General features: G+C 46.9%; 1 protein-coding gene across 2 annotated transcripts in view; it reads right to left on the bottom strand.

Annotated features, from left to right (window-relative positions):
* Positions 1 to 1,244: 1,244 nt before the first annotated feature.
* LOC8051829 (integrator complex subunit 2) overlaps positions 1,245 to 20,215 on the bottom strand; it is a 52,831-nt gene continuing 33,860 nt past the window's right edge. For both annotated transcript variants that reach the window (XM_029992816.4, XM_029992817.4), the window contains exons 13-21: positions 19,395 to 19,647; positions 18,028 to 18,173; positions 16,213 to 16,391; positions 12,373 to 12,601; positions 10,874 to 10,987; positions 10,027 to 10,134; positions 5,489 to 5,594; positions 4,046 to 4,210; positions 1,245 to 1,662 (exon numbers count right to left, since the gene is read on the bottom strand). In XM_029992816.4, the coding sequence (XP_029848676.2) occupies positions 1,508 to 1,662; positions 4,046 to 4,210; positions 5,489 to 5,594; positions 10,027 to 10,134; positions 10,874 to 10,987; positions 12,373 to 12,601; positions 16,213 to 16,391; positions 18,028 to 18,173; positions 19,395 to 19,647 (1,455 nt within the window). In that variant the 3' untranslated portion in view covers positions 1,245 to 1,507. The remainder of the gene's footprint in view (positions 1,663 to 4,045; positions 4,211 to 5,488; positions 5,595 to 10,026; positions 10,135 to 10,873; positions 10,988 to 12,372; positions 12,602 to 16,212; positions 16,392 to 18,027; positions 18,174 to 19,394; positions 19,648 to 20,215) is intronic.

The raw sequence follows: 20,215 nt of genomic DNA, 5'->3' as shown, positions 1-20,215 counted from the left end.
TGTGTTAAAATCAAGTTTCAAGCCAAAAACAAAATGAGAGCAAAATTGTAAAAAACGGAGTGCTGCCATCTGTTGGCAGAGCTTCAACTAAGCCACGAGTGAACCTGGTTTGTCTAACATGGTTGAGCGCGTGAATTGGAATAAACTAGACGAGCTATACTCGTCCTGAACAGTTCAGGGACGGCTCCACCTTAAAGGAGCTGTGCAACAATTTCAGGGCTTTGCTTAAATAATTGTGGAAGTTGATGCCTGACACTTCTGCAGTGAACTACAGAAAACAGATTTTGCCTGGATACCCTAGTTTTTACTTAAAAAAATGAAAAAGATCCAGGTTTTCGCCGCCTCTCAACTCGTGCATCGTCTTCCGGGTCACGTGCACAGTGACGTCACTAGAGTAGGCGCGGAGTTCCGGAAAAGTTCTCTCTTTAGAGCCATCAGCGAGCAGCGAGAACTCATCCGCTGCCGACCGCGTGACCACCCGTCCTTGCCCGTCCGGCGCTGTCCCCCTCCCCCTCCGGCTTCTGGTGGCTGTTCGCGGTTTTGTGGACCTAGGATAGATGGCGCCACTAAAACTCCGTATAATAAAAGTTTTGTCGATGATACCAGGGTGTTGACGCATTTATATATATGTTGGAACGACAAGATTTGTAAAAAGAGTTACCTTTTATCGAGCAGGTATTCGCACAACTTGCTATCTTTCTTACAACGACCCAAGTGACGTCACGCCGCTTGTTTCTCATGGCCGCCGCTCGTGGCTGCAGGTCGGGAAATATTCCAAGTTTTGCCTCGCTATTACGCGGCGGAATCGCAACATTGCGATGAAAGGAGGTGTGTTTTCTGCCATTTGTGACACAGTGAACAATATCAAAAGCAGAAAATGCCAATTCTTTCAACGTTAAAATCGTTGCACAGCTCCTTTAACGGTTAAGGGATGAATCTCCAAGCGAATATCGAATAGCATATTATTCTAAACTATTATATGAAAATTTGAATATTCGCACAATTCTACTATACTTCGTTTCACTCTATGATAAACCGCAGACGACGCTACAAGCCATTGAAGCAAATCCAGTGCCATGCATCACGTGATTTTTGGGAGGATGCAGCAACATGTGGGGCAATGTAGACACGTGACATCTTCGCAGTGCTGAATTGACTGGGACGGCTCGTAGCATCTGCTGTGGCTCACTGTAAGTTAAAACGCAGTATAGACTCGCAGTAACCATGCTCTGGAGCGTACAAAAAGAATCACTTTCTTTTTAATGAGTTCTTTGAAAGAAACAAGCATGAGTGAAACAGAATATAGAAAGGGCTATGGCATGCTGCTTTAGAAGAAACCGAGGATGAGTGTCATGAAATGAATGACCTTGAGATGTCTTATGTACAAGGCAGGTGGCTCCGGTAGTCTTGTGCACTGTCCCTTCCAAGCTTGCGGGAGTCTTCAGAGCGGAGTTTGGTGGTACCAATCACAAAATAAAACAAAAAGGGGGGTGCAGTGCCGTTGCATCTAATAGATGGTCCTGTTGAGCACTGCACTGTCGCACAGGTCCGCGAAGGATTTGTGGATCGCTCGGCACAGCGCACTGTTGGTGGGAAGCCTCTCTAGAAGCCCCTGAGAGTCCATGGAGGCGGTGCATTTCTCCAGCTGGTTAGCTGAGAAACCTGCAAGATGAACCACAATGTGCACACCTAACACTTGATACAGGCAACATTCCGATCCCAAAAAAAGAATGTCGCACACTAGTACTCTTCATGCTTGAGTCTACGCATTCACCTTTGATAGCTTGCAATTATTCTGAGTTGGTTACATGAAGTCAGGAGGGTCAGGTTCACTGCTTGGGCTAAATTAGACATTCTATAGTGTGGAAACATAAGACGTCTCAGGGGAGGATTTATGGGCCACGAAGTTAGACCTGACATCACAGATGGATGTGACATCATGGGCAAAAAAGCATTGGCCAAATCTATTTTTATGATCTATTAATTTCCATTCAACTAAAAACTAAACGTCTCTTCTATAAAAAAGAGAGCTGGTGTATGTCTTTTTTTTTTTATTAAAAATCACACTTGGGAGGCTTGAGGGGGGGGGGAGCAGCTCCCCGCCTTCCACTTTTTCTTTAAATCTGCCCCTGCGTCGTCTTTGAAAGCAGAATGCTTTTGTGGGCTAGTCCGCAAGTCTAGACGTCACAAAAGTTGTTACGAAAACATGACAACACGGGCGTACAATGATTATGTTGTTGGTGCCCCTATGGCAGTGGTTCTCAGTCACTAATGCTTTGGGGACCCCTCCTGGATCGGCAGAAGTGATGGAGGCCCCGTATTGTATTGGACGATTACAATGTCAAAAGTCAACTTTTAAGCAACTTTGAAGCTCTGGAACAGAGAATAATCAGCCCTAGTCACTTTGCATGCATGGTTTTGTCTATTTAGCTTTGTGGAATAGCCAGAATAAAAAAAGAAAAAAGCTTTATTGCTTGGCTTGATTGACATTCGAGGGTTTTGGAGACCCTAAGGAGATGTTAGGGATTTTAAAGAGTATGTGGAATACCATTTGAGAAACACTGCCCTATGAGTTACGTGCTCATGTGACCACATGATGCAACATTACGGTGTCGCTTGATGTTAGTGCTACATGATCATATGTCAAGGTCACAAGGTAGGCATAATGTGACCACATCATGCTGATGACGTCACATGACCACCGTCCGCTAAATTTAGCAAAAAAATATCCTACATCACCTTGTAATAACCCCTTAGTCTGCACTTTGCAAAATTAAGACTTGACATGCAGGATCAAAGTGTTTTAAGGCAGACCAACTTCCTGGTGTATAAACATCAACCATAAAATCTCGTAAGAACGCCTGCCCGAAATGAAGAGATAAATGGTGAAAAACATGAGGTGGGCTACCTTCGACAATGAGACAGCAAAACTCAGTAAAAATTAATGATAAACACCTGGGCACCCGCTACAAACCATGTGACATGGGAACTGATACCACAAATTGCAGACACGGCGAATTTGCGTTTCACGACGCGATAAACATGCAGGAATTCATTACGAACTCCTGTGTCACGGGAAAGGATACCGCAGATCCGTGTTTCATGGCGCAATAAAACACTCTTTAACTTACTACAAATTTGCGTGCCACTTGAACCGACATCACGTGCACAGGTCGCGGACAAGATACGCTGGAACCTACTACAAACTCGCATGTCAAGGGAACCGATACCACACACGCAGATGGCGAACGAAAACGCGGAAACCTGCTACGAATTCGTTTTCAACGCACACCGATACCACAGATGGTGTGGTTGATGCGATTGCTGTCGGACATCACGTCGACAGGTATGGGAGTTTGGACGATGTCTCAGAATTTTCATGTAATGAATATTTAGCCAGAAAAACGAGATGGACGACATTTCAGGGGAGGGCGTTCATACGGGATTTTACGGTATGCTATAAGTTACTGTAAGATTCAGAAAACACACTTGGTTTCATAAAATGGCAGTCCAAGCAAGACATGCTTCCTCTTGTGAACGGCAAAGAAAGTATGGTATCCACGCTTTTAAAAAACACGAATGTTGCAGAGCCTGCATACATTCTCGGTGAGGACATCAACCATGCAAACCGAATGGCTTTCCTCCTCCCTCCTTGCTGTTGACTCCTCCCCCTTTCTTGTTTCTTTGAGGTTGGGGACTGACAACAACAGAGGAGGTTTTGGCGACAACCAGCGGAGTGCGCGAGTGGCTGCGTCCTGCCCTACATCACGAGCCTGCTCCAAGACTCTGTCCAAGAATGTCCCGAAGCAGACCGAAAGTGAGGAGAAAGCCTCCACCTCCGTCCAGCAAGTGCTGTCCACAGTAGAAAGCATGTCCCGCGTGGACAGCCCTCTAGACGACTGTCCCGGCACTCCCGCCACACTTTTTACCACCCGGTAGTAGCTTCTCCCCGTCTTTAAAAAGGCCAATGTGGTCGGCTATTAAGCGAATGCTTCGAGGGATAATGGCGGTTCTAAGACTTATAAAGGTGAAGCAAGCCTCGTACCGAGCTGTGGCGGTGCAGCCGTGCACTCCTGGGAGAGGCAGACGCGTCCCAGCTGCAGCAGGAGCACGGCAACGTCTTCGGCAAGAGGAGGGAATGCGCGGCACATGCGCACCAGGGCGGGCAGTGCAGGCAGGAACAGCAGCGGACGCTGGTAGCTGGGCAGCACTGGGCACCAGACACGAAAACAAGGCGGCTTGAGTGGCCCAATGTGCACAGAGAGACCATAGGGCAGATTTATGAAACGGCTTTTCACTTCTGGTAAGCTACATTCCGCCACGTTGGCGAACGGTGTCCGCCAGCTTCCCTCTTAGTTTGCATGCTGAAGTATCCCAACTGGCTCCGTCGATGGCAGAACTCAGAAAGTATGACCGGGCACGCATGGGGTCTGCATAAACCAACGGTCGAAAAACTTTTTTTCCTATCCAAAATGGCCCCGTTGGCATCTACTGGGGCCGTTTTGGCCGACAACATGTCGAATTATCTGTTGCCGACTCATCTTAAGTTTAAATAAGACAGGCATGTATAAAAATTAAGTATCGACAGGAGTTTTTTAATGTTCCCTACTACCTTGACTGACGCTGTCAACGACAATGCAAAGGAAGTTTAGCGATCTAGAAGGCACTGCCCCTGCGCATAGACGTCGGGAAAAGGTTTACCAACATAGCGTTTAATGAGATTTCAAGCGTTATCGAGTGTAGGCAGCTCGCACCAAAGGTGACACGACTCGAGGATCTTATCCCCATCGTTCTAATCCTGTTGGAAAGAGATTTGGCAAAGCTACGGTGCCTCCGACGTTCTCGTCTGACAGCGGAGTTGTCGGCCGTTTGAAGCAAACTAAATGACAACTTCCATGTTCCACAGTGACGCGTCAAATTACACAATACAGTCCCGTAGTGAAGCCACATAGAATTAACCACAGTTCTGATTGGATTCGAAATATGAGTCTGCACCTTCTCTCCGTGGGTCACACACTGGAACAAACTCTTCTACCCTGCTCGTTGTGAATGTCACAAGGAGGAAAACAAGGCCTTGGCACAAACGACCCACGTGACCAGACGCAAGTCCGCCTATAACTCGTCCCGATTTGCTTCTCACACCGACAGGCACGTGCTGCACGTCGGTAGCACTGGTCGTAAAGTGCCAATGAGAGGGCATATTTCACAAAAATTCTCCGCTCTACTTTGCAATTCCGAACCTGGAGACCAGTCTATTCAGAGATGTGGCTTAGCGTTGGTTGGCTTCCGCTACAGATGCAACATCCTCGACAGATAAATAGAAGCATTTTTACCACGCCGCACCATCGGTTATTATTTTGTCCTAAAAGGCAGCTGAATTTCCTTCAGAGATGTATTTTTTAATTACTGCAATAAATATTCTGTATGACTGAGAAACTATGTTCCAAAAGGCAGGAGAGCGAGAGAATGCAAAAGTGCAAGGACCAACCTCCCAGCAGAGTGTGGGTGACGTTCACGCAGAGGCGGGCAATGCTGAGGGATTTTGCAATGGAGTACTGCAGGCACAAGTAAGATGCCAGCTCAATGGCAAACACCTGTAGAAAAAACACCAACACAGATGTTGAATGTTAGGAACAGTCACAAACATAAGATCCATCAGTGAAGTTCTGCATAATAATAAAGAAAGCATAAAATAATTACAGAACATATATTGGTTATATACAAGATGTTTTTTTAAAGCTCTACAGATATGTTTTGAAGAAGCCGTGAATGCTATTGGCGACGAGATGTTTTGGTGGCGTCACCTCGCGGGCGCCCTCCTGTGACGGAGCTGGTAGGATGCGAGCAGACGACGCGCTATGTCAAAGCACTGAGTGGATATGTTAATTTGTATTTATGCCAATTAGAAACGGCTTATTTATTAAGAAAATGTGTAAAACGTTTTTGTGAGTGATCTTTCGAATTAATAACAGTGCCTCAAAGTTGCTTTTTATATTAAAAATCTTAAAATGTTCAAAAACAAGCCTAGAGCTTCACATTTCAGCTCGCGCGGCGTGTGTCAGGGCTATTCACAACCTCCGCGATTCTATTTTTTTTTTTTCCAGATCTATGGAGGTTGTTGTGGAAAAAGGTTTTGCATTCACCAGAGTGAATGGCATATTGCCTTCTTAGCTGTGCACGCACACACAGTTGTGTTGCTAAGTGCCACACACTTTTTTAAGCTACATTGAGCTTGCCAATATTGACGCTTCTATCCAAGTCACGTGTGACTCGACAGTTGCTGACAAGAAAATTCTCTTCAGCACAAGACGCTTATTTCCTCTCGCATCAAATACGTGGTAAAGAAGTTTGTCACAATGGGACTTCTGCTTGAAAGAAAAGCAGAAATTTTTATAAATTCTCATACTGTCAGACATGACCCGGCAAAATCAGGCGATTGATCTATTTGTTCTGTCCAATTTTTACTAAGAATTGTTAACAAATTTAAAATCGCTCGCTGAGAAGTTGATCACACATTATGCGCACTTGGGTCCGCCAAATTAATCATACAAACTGTAGGAATTCATAGCCGGTGTATACCTCATTTTTTGAGACTCTGAAGTGTCACCGACTTACTAGATTTAAAACTTAGATCACGAGCGAGTCTCGCACGTTTTGCGTCGACTGGGTGAGTAAGCAGGGATCTAACTGAAACGACGCCGGAAGTCCGCCATCGCTTCTTCCTGCCAGTTATTTTAAGGAAATGTTTGTTTACTGGTTTACAAAGTCAAAAAGGAACCAACATGAAACTAATAAGAGACCAGCACTCACAAAACACATTGAAACTTGCAGAATACACAGAGTCCTTTTCATTGAAGTGTTTACTACACACGCAAGAGGTTCATGAATTTTCCTTTCCTATTTTCAGTTTGACAAGACATTCCTTTCTCGGCTTTATTTTGTTTGAATCATAATAAAAAATACATTCTATTTGCCGTGGTAGATGTAGGGGGTAAAATTCTGAATACTCTAGTTTCATCATCCAGCATTTTGTACAAGGGCAGAGGACAGCACACCACCATCCAAGCGCTTTGACATCTCAGTGCCAAAAGTGTTTGTTAGCACAGCTACACGGGCCACGATTCTAAGCTTTGGTAAAATGTCCTACTAGAAATATCACTTCATCAAATAAAGACAATGCGTGAAACGGACTTTGCCGTGCATTACCCAAACAACGCATGAGGCGAGCTGGAGAGCCGAGGGATCCAAGAACTGCGCGGTCTGTCCCAGTCTGTCCCACCCGTGATGTCACAAACAATGATGATAGCTAGAGGAGCGCACCCTGTAGTTTGCGCACGCCATCAATACTAAAGTGGTCCGCGCAGGTGAGTTATACAACCTGGGGAACATAATATAGGGGTATAATCGTCACGATTAGTCGGTTAATTAACAAAAATTGTTCTAATTAACTTTTTAATTATTGGAGATCAAAATACGGTTCCAATTAGAAACTTACTGGGCACCGCATAAAAATTCTGAGGACACCTAAGCACTTCATATGAGTTATGAATCTGAAAGCATGAATGTCGTTTTTCCGCTCCCTTAGTACGTCTGCAGTGTACTGGAGTGGACGGCCACATTTTGGTACTGCCAAGGTTGCAACCGCCGATGATATAGATGTCTCAGGCGCCACCATGTTCCTCAGCATGAGAGCGGCGGCTGAACGCGCGCTCTTATGAAGCGGCTGCCAAGGCTATCAGGAGCCATTTTGCTCAGCCAATGGGAGAATGGGCATTTCTTTAGCGTTTTTTTACGGCTCTGCTCCATGGGATAGTTAAAGCTTTCGCATTAATAAAACCACTAAATATATGAAGATTTGGGGCACGTGGGAAGGTGGTGGTGCAGAAACATGCCCCTGTAATGGTTTGAATGTTATTTCTACAAATATGATTTATTAAACTGATCAATTACATTGTGAATTTAGCTGCGGACTAATATTGTGTCTGCTTTGGCCGCTCTCCACAAGGAGCCCCTTCCCGAAGAGCAACAAGAGACGACCTGGGAATATCGGCCGGAGCGGACGCAAAATCAGTCTGCCGCAGAATTCACAATGTAATTGATCAGTTTAATAAATTATATGTGTAGAAACAACATTCAAACCGCTATAGGAAATGATGTTTCTACACCCGCATGAATATTTTGTCTCCTTTCATCCACATTTCCATACCCCAGCATTGTGCCCATTGCACATGTGGTAACTTTAGTGGACCATTGTGTTTCCCACGTGCCCCACACCTTTCTAAACTTTATCTGTTTAGTGGCTTTCGACGATGCTCAGCAAGTTTCTAATAAAAACCAAATGTTTACTTTCACTAATTAAAAAGTGAATGGACAATTTTTAATTAGTGAACCGACTTACCGTGATGATTATTCTCCTATATTATGTTGCCCAGACTGTGTAACCCACCTGTGCAAACCCAATAGTGTAGCTTTTATGTATTGTTTTTTTTAACAAATTTGTAATGCTTACAAAATGAACACCCTGTATGTTATATATCTAACCCCAAACCTTTCTGGCCCCTCTCGTCTGCTGAATACAAGACTTAATAGCATTGTCTGGGCTCTAAGGGGTTCTCCTCTTTGTTCCCTATTACACTTGTGAGTCTGTTTTATTCACAGGTGAGCTTTTCTTCTGGCACTTAACTTAAACAGATGCAAAAAGCTTGTTCTCACAGCCTTTGCTCCCTTACTACTTTAAGGTTAAATAATGTACACCGTCACTGCCCCCAATGCTCTTCCTAAAAGTGCCAAGCACCAGGGTCAGCAATGTGGTCTTTAAGCACAAGTCGATGACAAGAAGAGAGCGACAGAAATGTCCTTCAGTGGTATCACCTAGAGTCACTGAATGTTTCCAGAGTACACTATAACATTCTATAGCATCTGCTGTGACTGTTTAATTTTAGATTTTATCGGCCATTTCGGCACCAAAATAAATACTGTGGAAGGGGTTTCACGGATGCCAACTCCCATCTTCCAAGTGGGCGCGCCGTGAATTACCAACTAAGTTAGGACGCGCCCAGGTCAGAATGCGCTACCTGAAATCACCAGTGAGACATGGTTGTATAAAAACAACACTAATTGTGCCGCAACACCCTGTAAATTATTGTCTTATAAAAACATCACACTCCTCTCTTTTTGCACTAATCTCCAATAAAAGTTCCTATACAAAAATAACTTTTTCAGTTTGTTTTTACGCAAAAACATGCTTTCTAAACGCTCATAGTGACCACAATAAAATAAAAAATAAATCTTGAGCCGCCATCTTGGCGCCATCAAGCCTGGGAGTTTTGATATTCTGAGAACATTCAGTGGCACTTGTCCCGCCTACCTTTGATGACGCTTCATGCGTCTTGCGAGCCTCAAGCCTGCTTGCGCTGCAGTTTCACCAAAAGCTCTTTCACCTCCTGTCAGCCATCTTCCGGAGAGTTGATGAACGGCGTCCGCCACCCTCCCCATCAGTTTACACGCAGACGATCAGTTATTGGAAGCGTTTCTGTTGTCGGTCAAACGCACGAGCGTGGCAGGTGGCTCCGTCGCTGACAGAAATCGGTAAGTGGGACCGGGGACGTATTTGGGCTGCGTAAACATATCCCTACTCCGTTTTCCTTCCTTTTTGAGTCGCCCCGGGAGCGTCTACCGGAGACGACTTGGCTGCCGACGGGTCCACTTCTCGATCGACGGCTCGTATTAAACCAGAATAAAGACTCATATTAATAGAAATCCAGTCCAGGTCCTTTATGTTTCCAACTACTCTGGCTGGTCCAGTCGATCACGACGCAAAAGAACTCCAGCTATCAGGAAAACACTGCCTCCGCCGTATAGAAGAATGCGCAAAAAAAAGTCCATACACGTGGCGCGTCCGGCGAGATTTCTAACCAAGAGTAAAATTTACGTGAAACTGCCCTATAAACTCTTTTCGTTTGACAACCCGGGATTCAAATCAGGCATTCGTATCTGTCTCCCAGGAATCTTGTAGGGCCCCCTCACCTGCTTCTCCAGGTGCGGCTGGCTCAGCAGCTCGGGAATGAAGTCCAGGCAGATGTGCATCGAGGGAATCAGGGACACGGACACTGGGAGGAGCTCGCTCGGGTAACCCTGCGGTAAAGCATCGACGCTTTGACTTCGGGCACAAACCAACGCTGCATTTGTTAATAACGCGCGTGGCTCGAGACGGGTATTGTTAAGATAGGTTTCTAGTCTATGATGAAACATCCTAACTGCCATGGAGAGAAAGGTGCCCGAGCGACCCTGCTTAAGAAAAGCTCGCAAAAAGCGCTAGAAAAAAGCAAAAAAAGAGAAGGGCTCTGAACTTGGAAAAATTTGGGGCGGGTGGCAAGAGCGTCTGGAGCCCCATTGAAGAAGTGGTTAGGTCCGTGCCTCTGGTGTGGGTGTTTGCTACGTTTCATATGCTCATTCACTCATTAACCTTTGAGGGACGTTACATAAAAGAGGCAATACCATAAAACACTTAATGTTTGCACGCCCTTAATTTCTGCGAATCGAAAAATTCGCTAAGTTTAAGGGGATGCGAAAATTTTGGTCCTTATGTGTTTCAATGCAGGCGTTTGGAATACACCAAATTTAATGGCCACGATTATGTCCTCTATGATCGGTTCGTGGAAAATAGGGGCAGCAAAAAGAAGTTTTACGGTGCTACATAAGAAAAAAAGGGAAAAATATTCAAACATATTTTAGAAATAAGCGAAGTGCTTATTTCGCTTAGCGAAGCGAAGCGAAATAAGCGACTCTGATTGAGAGTGCTACGGGACAAAACGGAGACACGGTCACCGTGCCGTAGCACAATGTACAAAACCAATGAACCTTTCTACATTACCTGGAAGTGGACCAGCCTGACCAGGTTGGGGTCCGAGATGAACACCTGGTGGAGGTGGGTGCAGACCAGCGTCTGGACCTCGCGCAGGTCCGTCAAGAAGCCGTCGTCCTTCATCTGTACGGAGCAGATTGGAACCATTGCTTTACTCCGTCGTAGCTAAACAAAAATAGGACAAGATGTTTCCGCGAAGCTTTCCACCCTTTGCACTTTAGCAGAGCAAACACTGGAGAGGAGGCGAATCCACTTCCTCCTCTCTGGCATTTGCTCTGCTAAAGTGCAAAGAGGTGGAAAGCTTTGTGGAAGGAGCTTGTCCCGCTATTCCAAACCTGCAACAGAGTGTAAAAAGGACTGCCAACGCAATCTGGTAGACATGAGGTAAAGCAGTATTCGCACGAGGCAAAAAGCTGTTGAATTTCTGTGCAAAGCTGCATTGTGCGATGAAAACGTTGTGATGGGTGCTGTAATACGGCACTGTGACGTCGGCTATCCAGCGGAAGAGTAAAAGAATAGTACTCATGCTAACTAGTTGTGCCCAAATTTCAGACTATTTACAACCGCTCAACCGGGGCCAGTGGCATAGCCAACGGAGAAAGAAGCTTATGGGGCTCTCCCCCCCCACATCTGAAAGCAGGGACACCCTAATAAACACCCGCATTTTGACCCCCCTCCCCACCTCCACACCCCAAGTCATATTTCCTGGCTATACCACTAGTTCGGGTCACGTTTTTGAAGAGCCGTGTTTGCCATAGAGGCTGTGAAGAGGTGACGAAAGCATCGATTGTCTGGAGGCATCTCCGCCTCTCAATCCGCTCACCTCCTCGCCACACGACGACGCAACGCACGTGCATCTGCAACCAATCTGTGCAGGTGTCTGCCATTAAATTAGGAATGCTCTCTATGGTCTGCGTTGCTCTCTCTCTTAAATCGAGGCTCTCTAGCTCAGGCGGTAGAAACAAACACCATCCGGTGGCGGATCAGTTTGCTTTTAACAATATTTTGTCGTCGAAAGCTTCGGTACCGACAGCGAAAACTGCTGAATTTGACCACTAACGCCGACACCCTTCCTAGCCGGCAACTCGTCCATATGAATTACAGAGCCGAGGAGGGAGATGCACTTACTGCCACTCACGCGCGTCCCTCCGCGAATTTTTCTCGCACGCAAACGCTGCTTTGACGACGGTGCATTCTCCCCCATGCTGTAATGTCGTGACCCCGACTCCGGACAAGGTTTGACACGCTCAACATTGGTCAGCGCCTAAACAGGCCGCTTTTTAGGTTTCTCTCTGGCCGCCTAAGCTTCCGAGCACCTCCAAGCTGGAGAGCAAGCTTCAGCAGAACAGGCACCCGCCGCGTCCACTGCCGCCGCTACGACACCACCGGGGTTGCAACCGACAGCGACGTGACACTTCTTCGAAGTTGTTGGGCAGAAACCGAGAGACTGCCTTCGAGGATGCGGCGTTCAGGGGTGCGTTCTGGGCACCCTTGCAGCAGGCACCCACCTTTTCGGCCTCAGTGGGCAGGCAACACTCGAGCAGGATCTGCACGGCAGCGCTCTCCTGGGCGGCCACCAGGGCGAGTCGGAGGTCCTCCCGGTCCTTGTCAGCCTCCGCGGCCGAGCCCTTCTCCCCGGCCACAGGGTGCTCCAGCTGGTGGTGGCTTAGGTGGGTGCGCGAGGCTGCCAGCAGGGCGCGCAGCATGTGCAGCACCAGCTCCAGAACGGGGGCACACCTGGGTACCGGGGGGAGGGGTTAGCTACGGTATTGTTCCAAAAGGTGGGCCCCCCTCCCCCCATGGAGCAAATATGGGGTGGAAAAGAGCGATGGGCCAACTCTCGGCCCATAACCTCAGAAGAAAAGCAGAGGAAAATTGCTCACCTTGGTTCCTCGTCCACTCGTGTTCATTATATAGAAAATGTTCAATAGTGTTTCTTTCTCATTTTTTATTATCGTTATATTGGTCATGCAGTTTATTACAAACATAGGAGACTTTCGGAACAATGCAACTGTCCTACTTCGAGTTGAAGATGTGAGCAAGATATGATAATTTTGCATAATAAATGCCTTCGTTGATTAATCAATTGCCCCAATCTCAAGTCCTCCATTCATGCTCACATTCCAAAGACAGTTTTGCTAGTTTCTCCTACTTTATCTGAACGTTAATCAAGTCATCTCAATTAGCCCCACCGCTCAGATATAACACTCGTGGAGATATAATAATCTTGCATAGTAAATGCCTTTGTGGATTAATCCACTGCCACAATCTCACGTCATCCATTCGTGCTCTTGTTCCAAAGCCAGTTTTGCAAGTTTCTCCTACTGTCTCTGAATGTAAATCAAATCATCTCAAATAGCCCCATTGCTCACATATAACGCTTTTACAACACTCTTAGTACAATGGATGCTAACATTTTCAACTAAATTTTTAATGCAAAAGCATTAAAATTTTAATGCAAAAGCAAAAGTTCTCGCATGGATACAGTCTTTTTTAACTCAACGGTCTCAATTTGTCACTGTGAATAACAATAACTCCTCTTTTGTCAAAGTTGCGTCAGGGGTTCCACAAGGGACAGTCTTAGGGCCGTTGCTATTCTTAATTTATATTAACAACCTACCCACTTATCTCTCTTCATCCGTGTCTCTGTTCGCTGACGACTGTGTACTTTACCGTGAGATTCTCAATCATAATGACACCTGTATACTCCAATCAGACATTAATGCTATTTACCGTTGGTCTGACTGGTGGTCCATGAAGCTTAACACTAACAAATGCAAGACCATGCGTGTGTCTCGCCAGTCTCAGGACTGTCCTAACTATTTCCTTAATAATGCTCATCTAGAACCGGTATCTTCGTACAAATATTTAGGCGTACATATAGCTTCTAACCTTTCATGGAAAACACATATTCAGCATATTTCAGCTAACGCTAACCGCATGTTAGGTTACATCAAGCGAAATTTTTCATTAGCCCCTGTCTCACTGAAATTAACTGTTTACAAAGTTTTAATTCGTCCCAAGTTAGAATATGCAGCTTCTGTCTGGGATCCCGGACTAGTCACTCTCGTATCTACATTGGAAGCCGTTCAGAACAGATCCGCTCGTTTCACCCTCACAAACTATCACCGCACCCCTAGCGTCACCTCTATGGAAACAACTCTCTCATTACCACCTTTATCCCTACGTTGTAAAATTTCTCCGTCTTTCCCTATTCCATAAAATGTATCACCATAATTCTTTCCTGCGCGACAAAATAATTGCTCGGCCTGTCTATGTTTCCCCCTGTCTTAATTATCAAAATAAGGTGGACATTCCTAACTCTATCACAACCACGTTTTATTCATCTTTCGTTCCCCGTACATCCCAGGAGTGGAACCACCTTCCCCGGTCGATCGCCATTATCACGGACTCTAAGCTCTTTAAAAGTACAATAACTAATTACTTTATTACTGAGTGTGTCTAAATATGTATTATGTTATTTGCATTAACCTTCTTGTTGCTCTCCCCCTCTGTAATGCCTTCGGGCCCTGAGGGTATAATAAATGAAATGAAATTATATGAAATTAACTGTCTTATGAAGCAAAGCGGGCATTGTCTGTAACCGTCTGTAGCAAAAAAACGGCACCTAAATTCCCATTCCCAATAAAACACAAAGAAAAGCACAGCAAATCGGAAGTTCTCCAGAAATAAGATACAAAGAAAAGCTCAGCAATGCAATGCTTCATCACGGAAGCTGTCATGAAGCTGGCAGGGTTTGCCGCGCCTGCGCAGTGGGGGAGCGTGATGGCACCGCCGGAGCGCCGTGTGCAAAAGGAAGACGTGGCGCTTTGCTTGTGGGAATGTGCTGTGCGTAAAAAATGCTTTTGCATTCCTACATGTAAGAGTGTAAAGTGTCTCTGCCGAATTAATTTTTTTTCACCATTTAAGTTGCTTTTGACTAATTTGCAATCTCATTGTTTGTGCATCGTTACCAAGGTATCGGCTGTTCATGAGCACAGAAAACAAACAAATGAATGAATGAATAGTAACTGACAAAGTGAAAACGGCAGGGCATGTTTTTCGAACACCTTGCCTCCAACAGCTCGTCAGCGACTGTAGCTGCCCTAGAGAGTGCCAAGAACATTGCATTATTTGAAGGACAGAAATGGCCCTCCCCACTGCACAAATTGCCTGAACCCAGATAGTCCGATTCCTAAGTGGGGGTTTCCTTTATTGTACATATTCTATAAGAGAAAACTGGACAGAAAGCAGGGGTAAGCTGCCTTTTAATGCGACAGCACTAAGGAGCTAGTGTCGCAGAAAAGCCAGCTTGGCATCGGCATCAGTGTCGGTGTCGGCGGAACGAGTAAATCCTGGTTGGTCGTTAGGGTCGTGATGTCACAGCCACATGACTAGCGTGGGAATTTCAAACAACCCACAACACTCACGTGAAGCAAGACACGTGCAATGAAAGCGATTAAAACGCGACATGTAATGCGAATTAAAGGTCACTGCGTGTCTCAAATGATTCCACTTAAGTTCGAAGAATTTTAGGCGGCGGCGGGTTTCCAACTCACGAACGTTCGGTCGTGAGCCAGACACGCTTGCACACCTTGGGAACGAATGGGGGTTTATATGCTTAGCTATCGCGTTCCACTCTTAAAGGCGAAGCTTACGTGTCCCTGTAATTTTGGGGTAGGCCATCTCCAGATGCTATTGCAAGCTATACACCGAATGAGTGTGTAAATTGCGTGGTCGTTCTGAAGCTGCAGAAACATATGGAATAAAAAGGTCGAACACCTCTAATACCCCTGAGCCAACTTCCAAACTAAAATTTCCAAAAACTCCAAAGTTCAATTCGGCACCAATATGGTGTCTGGAACGCGTCTCTGACCAATGTGTTTACCGCATCTTTGAAGACGGTCCCTCGATTTTCATCCGATGATGTCACAAAAGTGTCCCGCTCTTGCCTGCCGCGAATCCTGGCACAACAGCAGAAGCGAGTGTGGTAGGCACCTGTTCCACTGCGGGTTGCTCTCCAGCTTAACGGCCCACGATAGATTTAGAAGCTGGAAGTTGGAACACTGCAACGATGGCAGCACTTACAGTCACTCGCCCTTTTTTCCGGAACTTGTATGACCAACTGCCACGATTGCGACGACCGACGGAACGTCACGCCACCCCCCCAGACATTATTCGTTGCCACTTTGGGACCACTTTCCACGCACTGGCGGTACAGGACGCTAAAAACACCGGTCGACGGCGGCATGTTTTGGGCGCTGCAGTGCAACTAAGACTCCGGAAATTTCGGTCCTCGTGGGATTGAGCGAGCAGAACCCTTTCGAATGGTCGGGGAGCAGGCTGACCTGAAGACGCGCTTGTCGCAGCGCAGGGCGTGCAGGGGGTCCAGCACCAGGTCGTCGAGGGTGAGGGGGCGGAGGCGGCTGTGGCAAGGCAGCCGCAGGGCGTTGGCCGTCAGCACCCACAGGCGGCGGGGGAACACCTCGTTCAGGCGCCACCACACCTGCTTGGCACGCTCCATCACCTGGGGACAGAACGGTGCACTCAAGGGAGTGCGGGGTAATCGTGCGAAGTGCATCGAGAGCCCCAAGTTGGAGGCTTAACCCGTTGCATACCAATTTTAATGCAGAACCAGTTTTACGAGTCGTTTTATATGAGAAAATTGTCACAAGGGAGCGACACGCTGTGAGCGTTATGGACATTAAGGTTACACATAAATTTTATATATAAAGTTCGAGCTCCGGCGAACTTGGATCGGTGCGGTCGGAGTTGGATCCTATAGCCACTGAGCGACTAGCACAGCTTGCCTGGAAGGATAAATGACTATATTTGAATGCAAACACGGAAGTGAGAGTGGCAGGCTTAGGACGAAAATAATAAAATAAATAACCAAATAAAAAATAAAGCAAAAATTAATTTATCAAATTAAATAAGCAATACAATAAAATGAACTAAAGAACACAATAAATAAATAAATATAATAAAAATAAATGACAATACAACAAAATAAAAGCAGGTAATAAAATGATTGAAAAGTCTTGCACAAACCACACACAGAGTGTGTGGCTTGTGCGGGACACAATCTTTGCACCCTGGTCAGATGCTTAGTTTTAAGGGCGAAGCTTCTTAGGGTCTAGCCTTGTCCTGCGTCCGTGCTCACATCGATTGCACTGCCTCCGGGATCGGCCCACTTAAAAAAAAACAACATACACATACGGGGGTTCCAACTGAGGACCGCTTGCTTACGAGGCAGACGTCTTAACCACTACGCTACACTCCAACGTTGCATGTGGCCACTCAAAGTCCATAGAGGAGAGGGCGCTGCGGTCAAATGCGTATATAATTGTGTTAAACTTTGCATGCATTGGCTCAACGTTTATAGACGAGAGGGCGCTGCGGTCAAATGCTCAACTCCGTATATAACCACGATCCATACCACACATTCTCTTTCTGACATGGATCGTTGACTTAAGCGGTGGAGATGCGTTCCCACGGCTTCTAGTGGATCCAAGCTCATACGCTAGAAGAACCACTGGCTCTGCGTTTCACCGACCATAAAGCAGTAATAACGAGGTCGAAACGCAACCCGGAACTCAGCACTACCTATGAGCAATAAAAAAAATCAGCACCATCAGCACTACCTATAAACAATAAAATACCGTAAGTATCATCAGCACCACCAGAACTTCGCCCCAATCAACATCATTCACCACGTGGAGATGTTTCATGTGGGTGAAATGCGCAACCGTAACAAGTGGCTTCGTTGACAAGAGAGTGCAATAAGTATGACTGGGGATGTATTAGGACCCCATAAACCCAGAATTACTCCACCTTTTTTTTAATTTCGGAGTTGCCCAGGAGGCATCTGAACAATATTTTGGCCACAGACGGGTAAACTTCTCGATTGTAGGATTGTCTTTAGTCCGAATAATGACAAAAGTAATGATATACAAAATCGAGCACCAGCCGATGCTGTTTTACGCTCCTGACAACTCTGCCTGGTGCAGTTGACCGTCACACGAAAGAACTTGATCGAGTTAGAAAGCATTGCCTCTGCACATGTAGCCGCACGGCAAAAGCTCGTCAAGACGGCTTTCGGCGGGATTTCAAGCCGGACGTCCGTCACGCGAAACCACCGCACGGGGAGAAGGGTGGCTTGCCTGTCTGGGACTGCCCTCCTGGAGCAGCAGGGGCAGGTGGGAGATCAGGGGCTGGGCATAGGGCCACAGCTGGTGCAGGGGCAGAGTGTTCAGCCGGTCCAGCTGGGACATCAGGTCGATGGGGCACTTGCGCAGGCTGCAGAACGCTGCACCGGGAATGGTTGGGGTGGGGGATCTCAAGTACCAATCTCCTCCAATCTGCTACAATCACCGACAGAATGAGAACAGCAGGGCCCGTCTTTCCGATGCCCTACCTCTGGCGCGTGGTCCGTGCCCTCCGCTGTGCTTTGGCTGCGCGTTCGAGGTATGTGAGACACCAGGGCCGTAACCAGGGCTGGGGGGGGGTTAGGGGGTTCTGACCCCCCCCCCCCCGAAATTTTTTTCTGGGTACGGCCCTGGTCGGTGCACTTGCAGCCAGCCGATTTTAATCTCCACCTCTGCGCACGCGAAGTGGCGCCGGTCGGCTACCGGGTACCAAACCGGGACCGGTTCTCCAGTTTGCTGCAACTCTCCATTATATGCCACCGATGCACATGATTCATAGGCGAAAATAAGACAATAGACACTTTCAAAATGGCCGCCATTGTCCCCGAAAACCCCCCCCCCCCCGAAATTTTTTTTCTGGGTACAGCCCTGTGAGACACCAAGGCGTCGTTGAAGGTAGGAAGCTCGTACAGGAGTCGGGACCACTGATAGATTTTCCTAGGACCCTAATCTACACGCAGGACCAAGCGGTACCAAAATATCCCTCCTGCTGCGATTGGCCAGCTCCGCACAACTGACCGATCGCAGCAGGCGGCGAAGTTTCGGTTCTGCCTGGTCCCCCCGTATAAATTAGGGCCCTTCCTGTTCTCATCCTGTCAGTGATTGTGGCACAGGGGTTCTCAAACTTTTCTGTCTCGAAGAACGCCCACCTAACTCAAAGGATAGCCGAGCATCTCTTCCCGGTTTCGGCATTACTGCGATGAAGTAGCATAGAGGCCGAGAGACCTTCAAAACCACGACGTGCGTAACTAAGGACTGTCTGGCACTTATGCATTGATGGGAAGGCCTCAAACTTTGATTATAGAGTCTAAATTGTAGAAAAAATGAATTTAGGATTTAGAGACTACCCAAGAAATTTCGGACCTCGAGGAACCCCGGAGGACCCCTCTAGGAAGCAACTGGAATCCTAGGCACCCGGTGTTCTTTCGCAATTTTTGCAGAACTTCTACGCCCAACTGCCGGTGCGACGCTCCAGCTCCTGCGACGTCAATCATCGCCACTTTGGGACAGCTTTTCATGCACGGGTGAAGTGGGACGCCAAATGTGCCGGTCAGACGCGCGTTCCGAGCGCCGCGCTCTCCGCCCTCCCCGTGTGAACCTACCCTGGGACAGGCCCTGCACGCTGCAGGGTGCCCGGGGGCCCACCCGGGGCCCAAAGCGCCTCTGGGGCAGGGAGGTGACGGCCCCGCCTTCCCCCCTGAGCCAGTCGTCCACCATGCACAGGTGCGGGTGGTGGGAGGCCAGCAGGCGCAGCAGCGGCGGGAACAGCCCCGCGTAGCGCTCGTCCCGCTGGGCCGTTGTCACCAGGTACCGCATGGGCAGCTGCGACAGGAAGTCCGCCCCGTACCGCTTCACCTGCGAGCAACCCCAAAGTCGACCGTTGCATTTGTACCATATTTTAAGGGTTATAAACTTATAGTCTGCACCCACTGTATAGTCTGCGGGGCAAATTTGGGGCCAAAAATAAATGGTCATCTTTTTATACATTATTTTCAGTTTACTGATGGTAAAGAAAAGGAAGAGGTTCGAGCGCTTTGAACACATTTTTCTCCGTTGTCTTTTTGGCCTAAATTTCACTTAAAATGGAACCAAAGGAAACCATCTGCCGTTTTTGCGCTTCAGACTAATGACGTCAGCTCGCTCCATGAGGCAGTTAATGCTTTCGCATTAAAAATCTATCGTTTTAGTATGAAACTATCGTGAGACTTAATTTTTGCGGCTTATAGACCGAAATTTTATGAAGCTGGTTACAATGAACTTAGATATTGCATATGAATGTTCCTTTATTACGAAAAATTGTAAATTACAAAACTAGGTAAATGTGAATTTTTTTTTTTTTTTCGTAAGAGGCGTTACGAAGCCACGAGGGCGCTGGGTGATGGGACATTAAACTCCTGGAGCACTAGACGCTGCTCAGGGAAAA

This window comes from Ixodes scapularis, unplaced genomic scaffold (genome assembly GCF_016920785.2).
Source record: "Ixodes scapularis isolate PalLabHiFi unplaced genomic scaffold, ASM1692078v2 PGA_scaffold1__304_contigs__length_218370807, whole genome shotgun sequence".
Classification (NCBI taxonomy): Eukaryota; Metazoa; Arthropoda; class Arachnida; order Ixodida; family Ixodidae; genus Ixodes; species Ixodes scapularis.
This window is presented reverse-complemented; position numbering and strand designations above follow the sequence as displayed.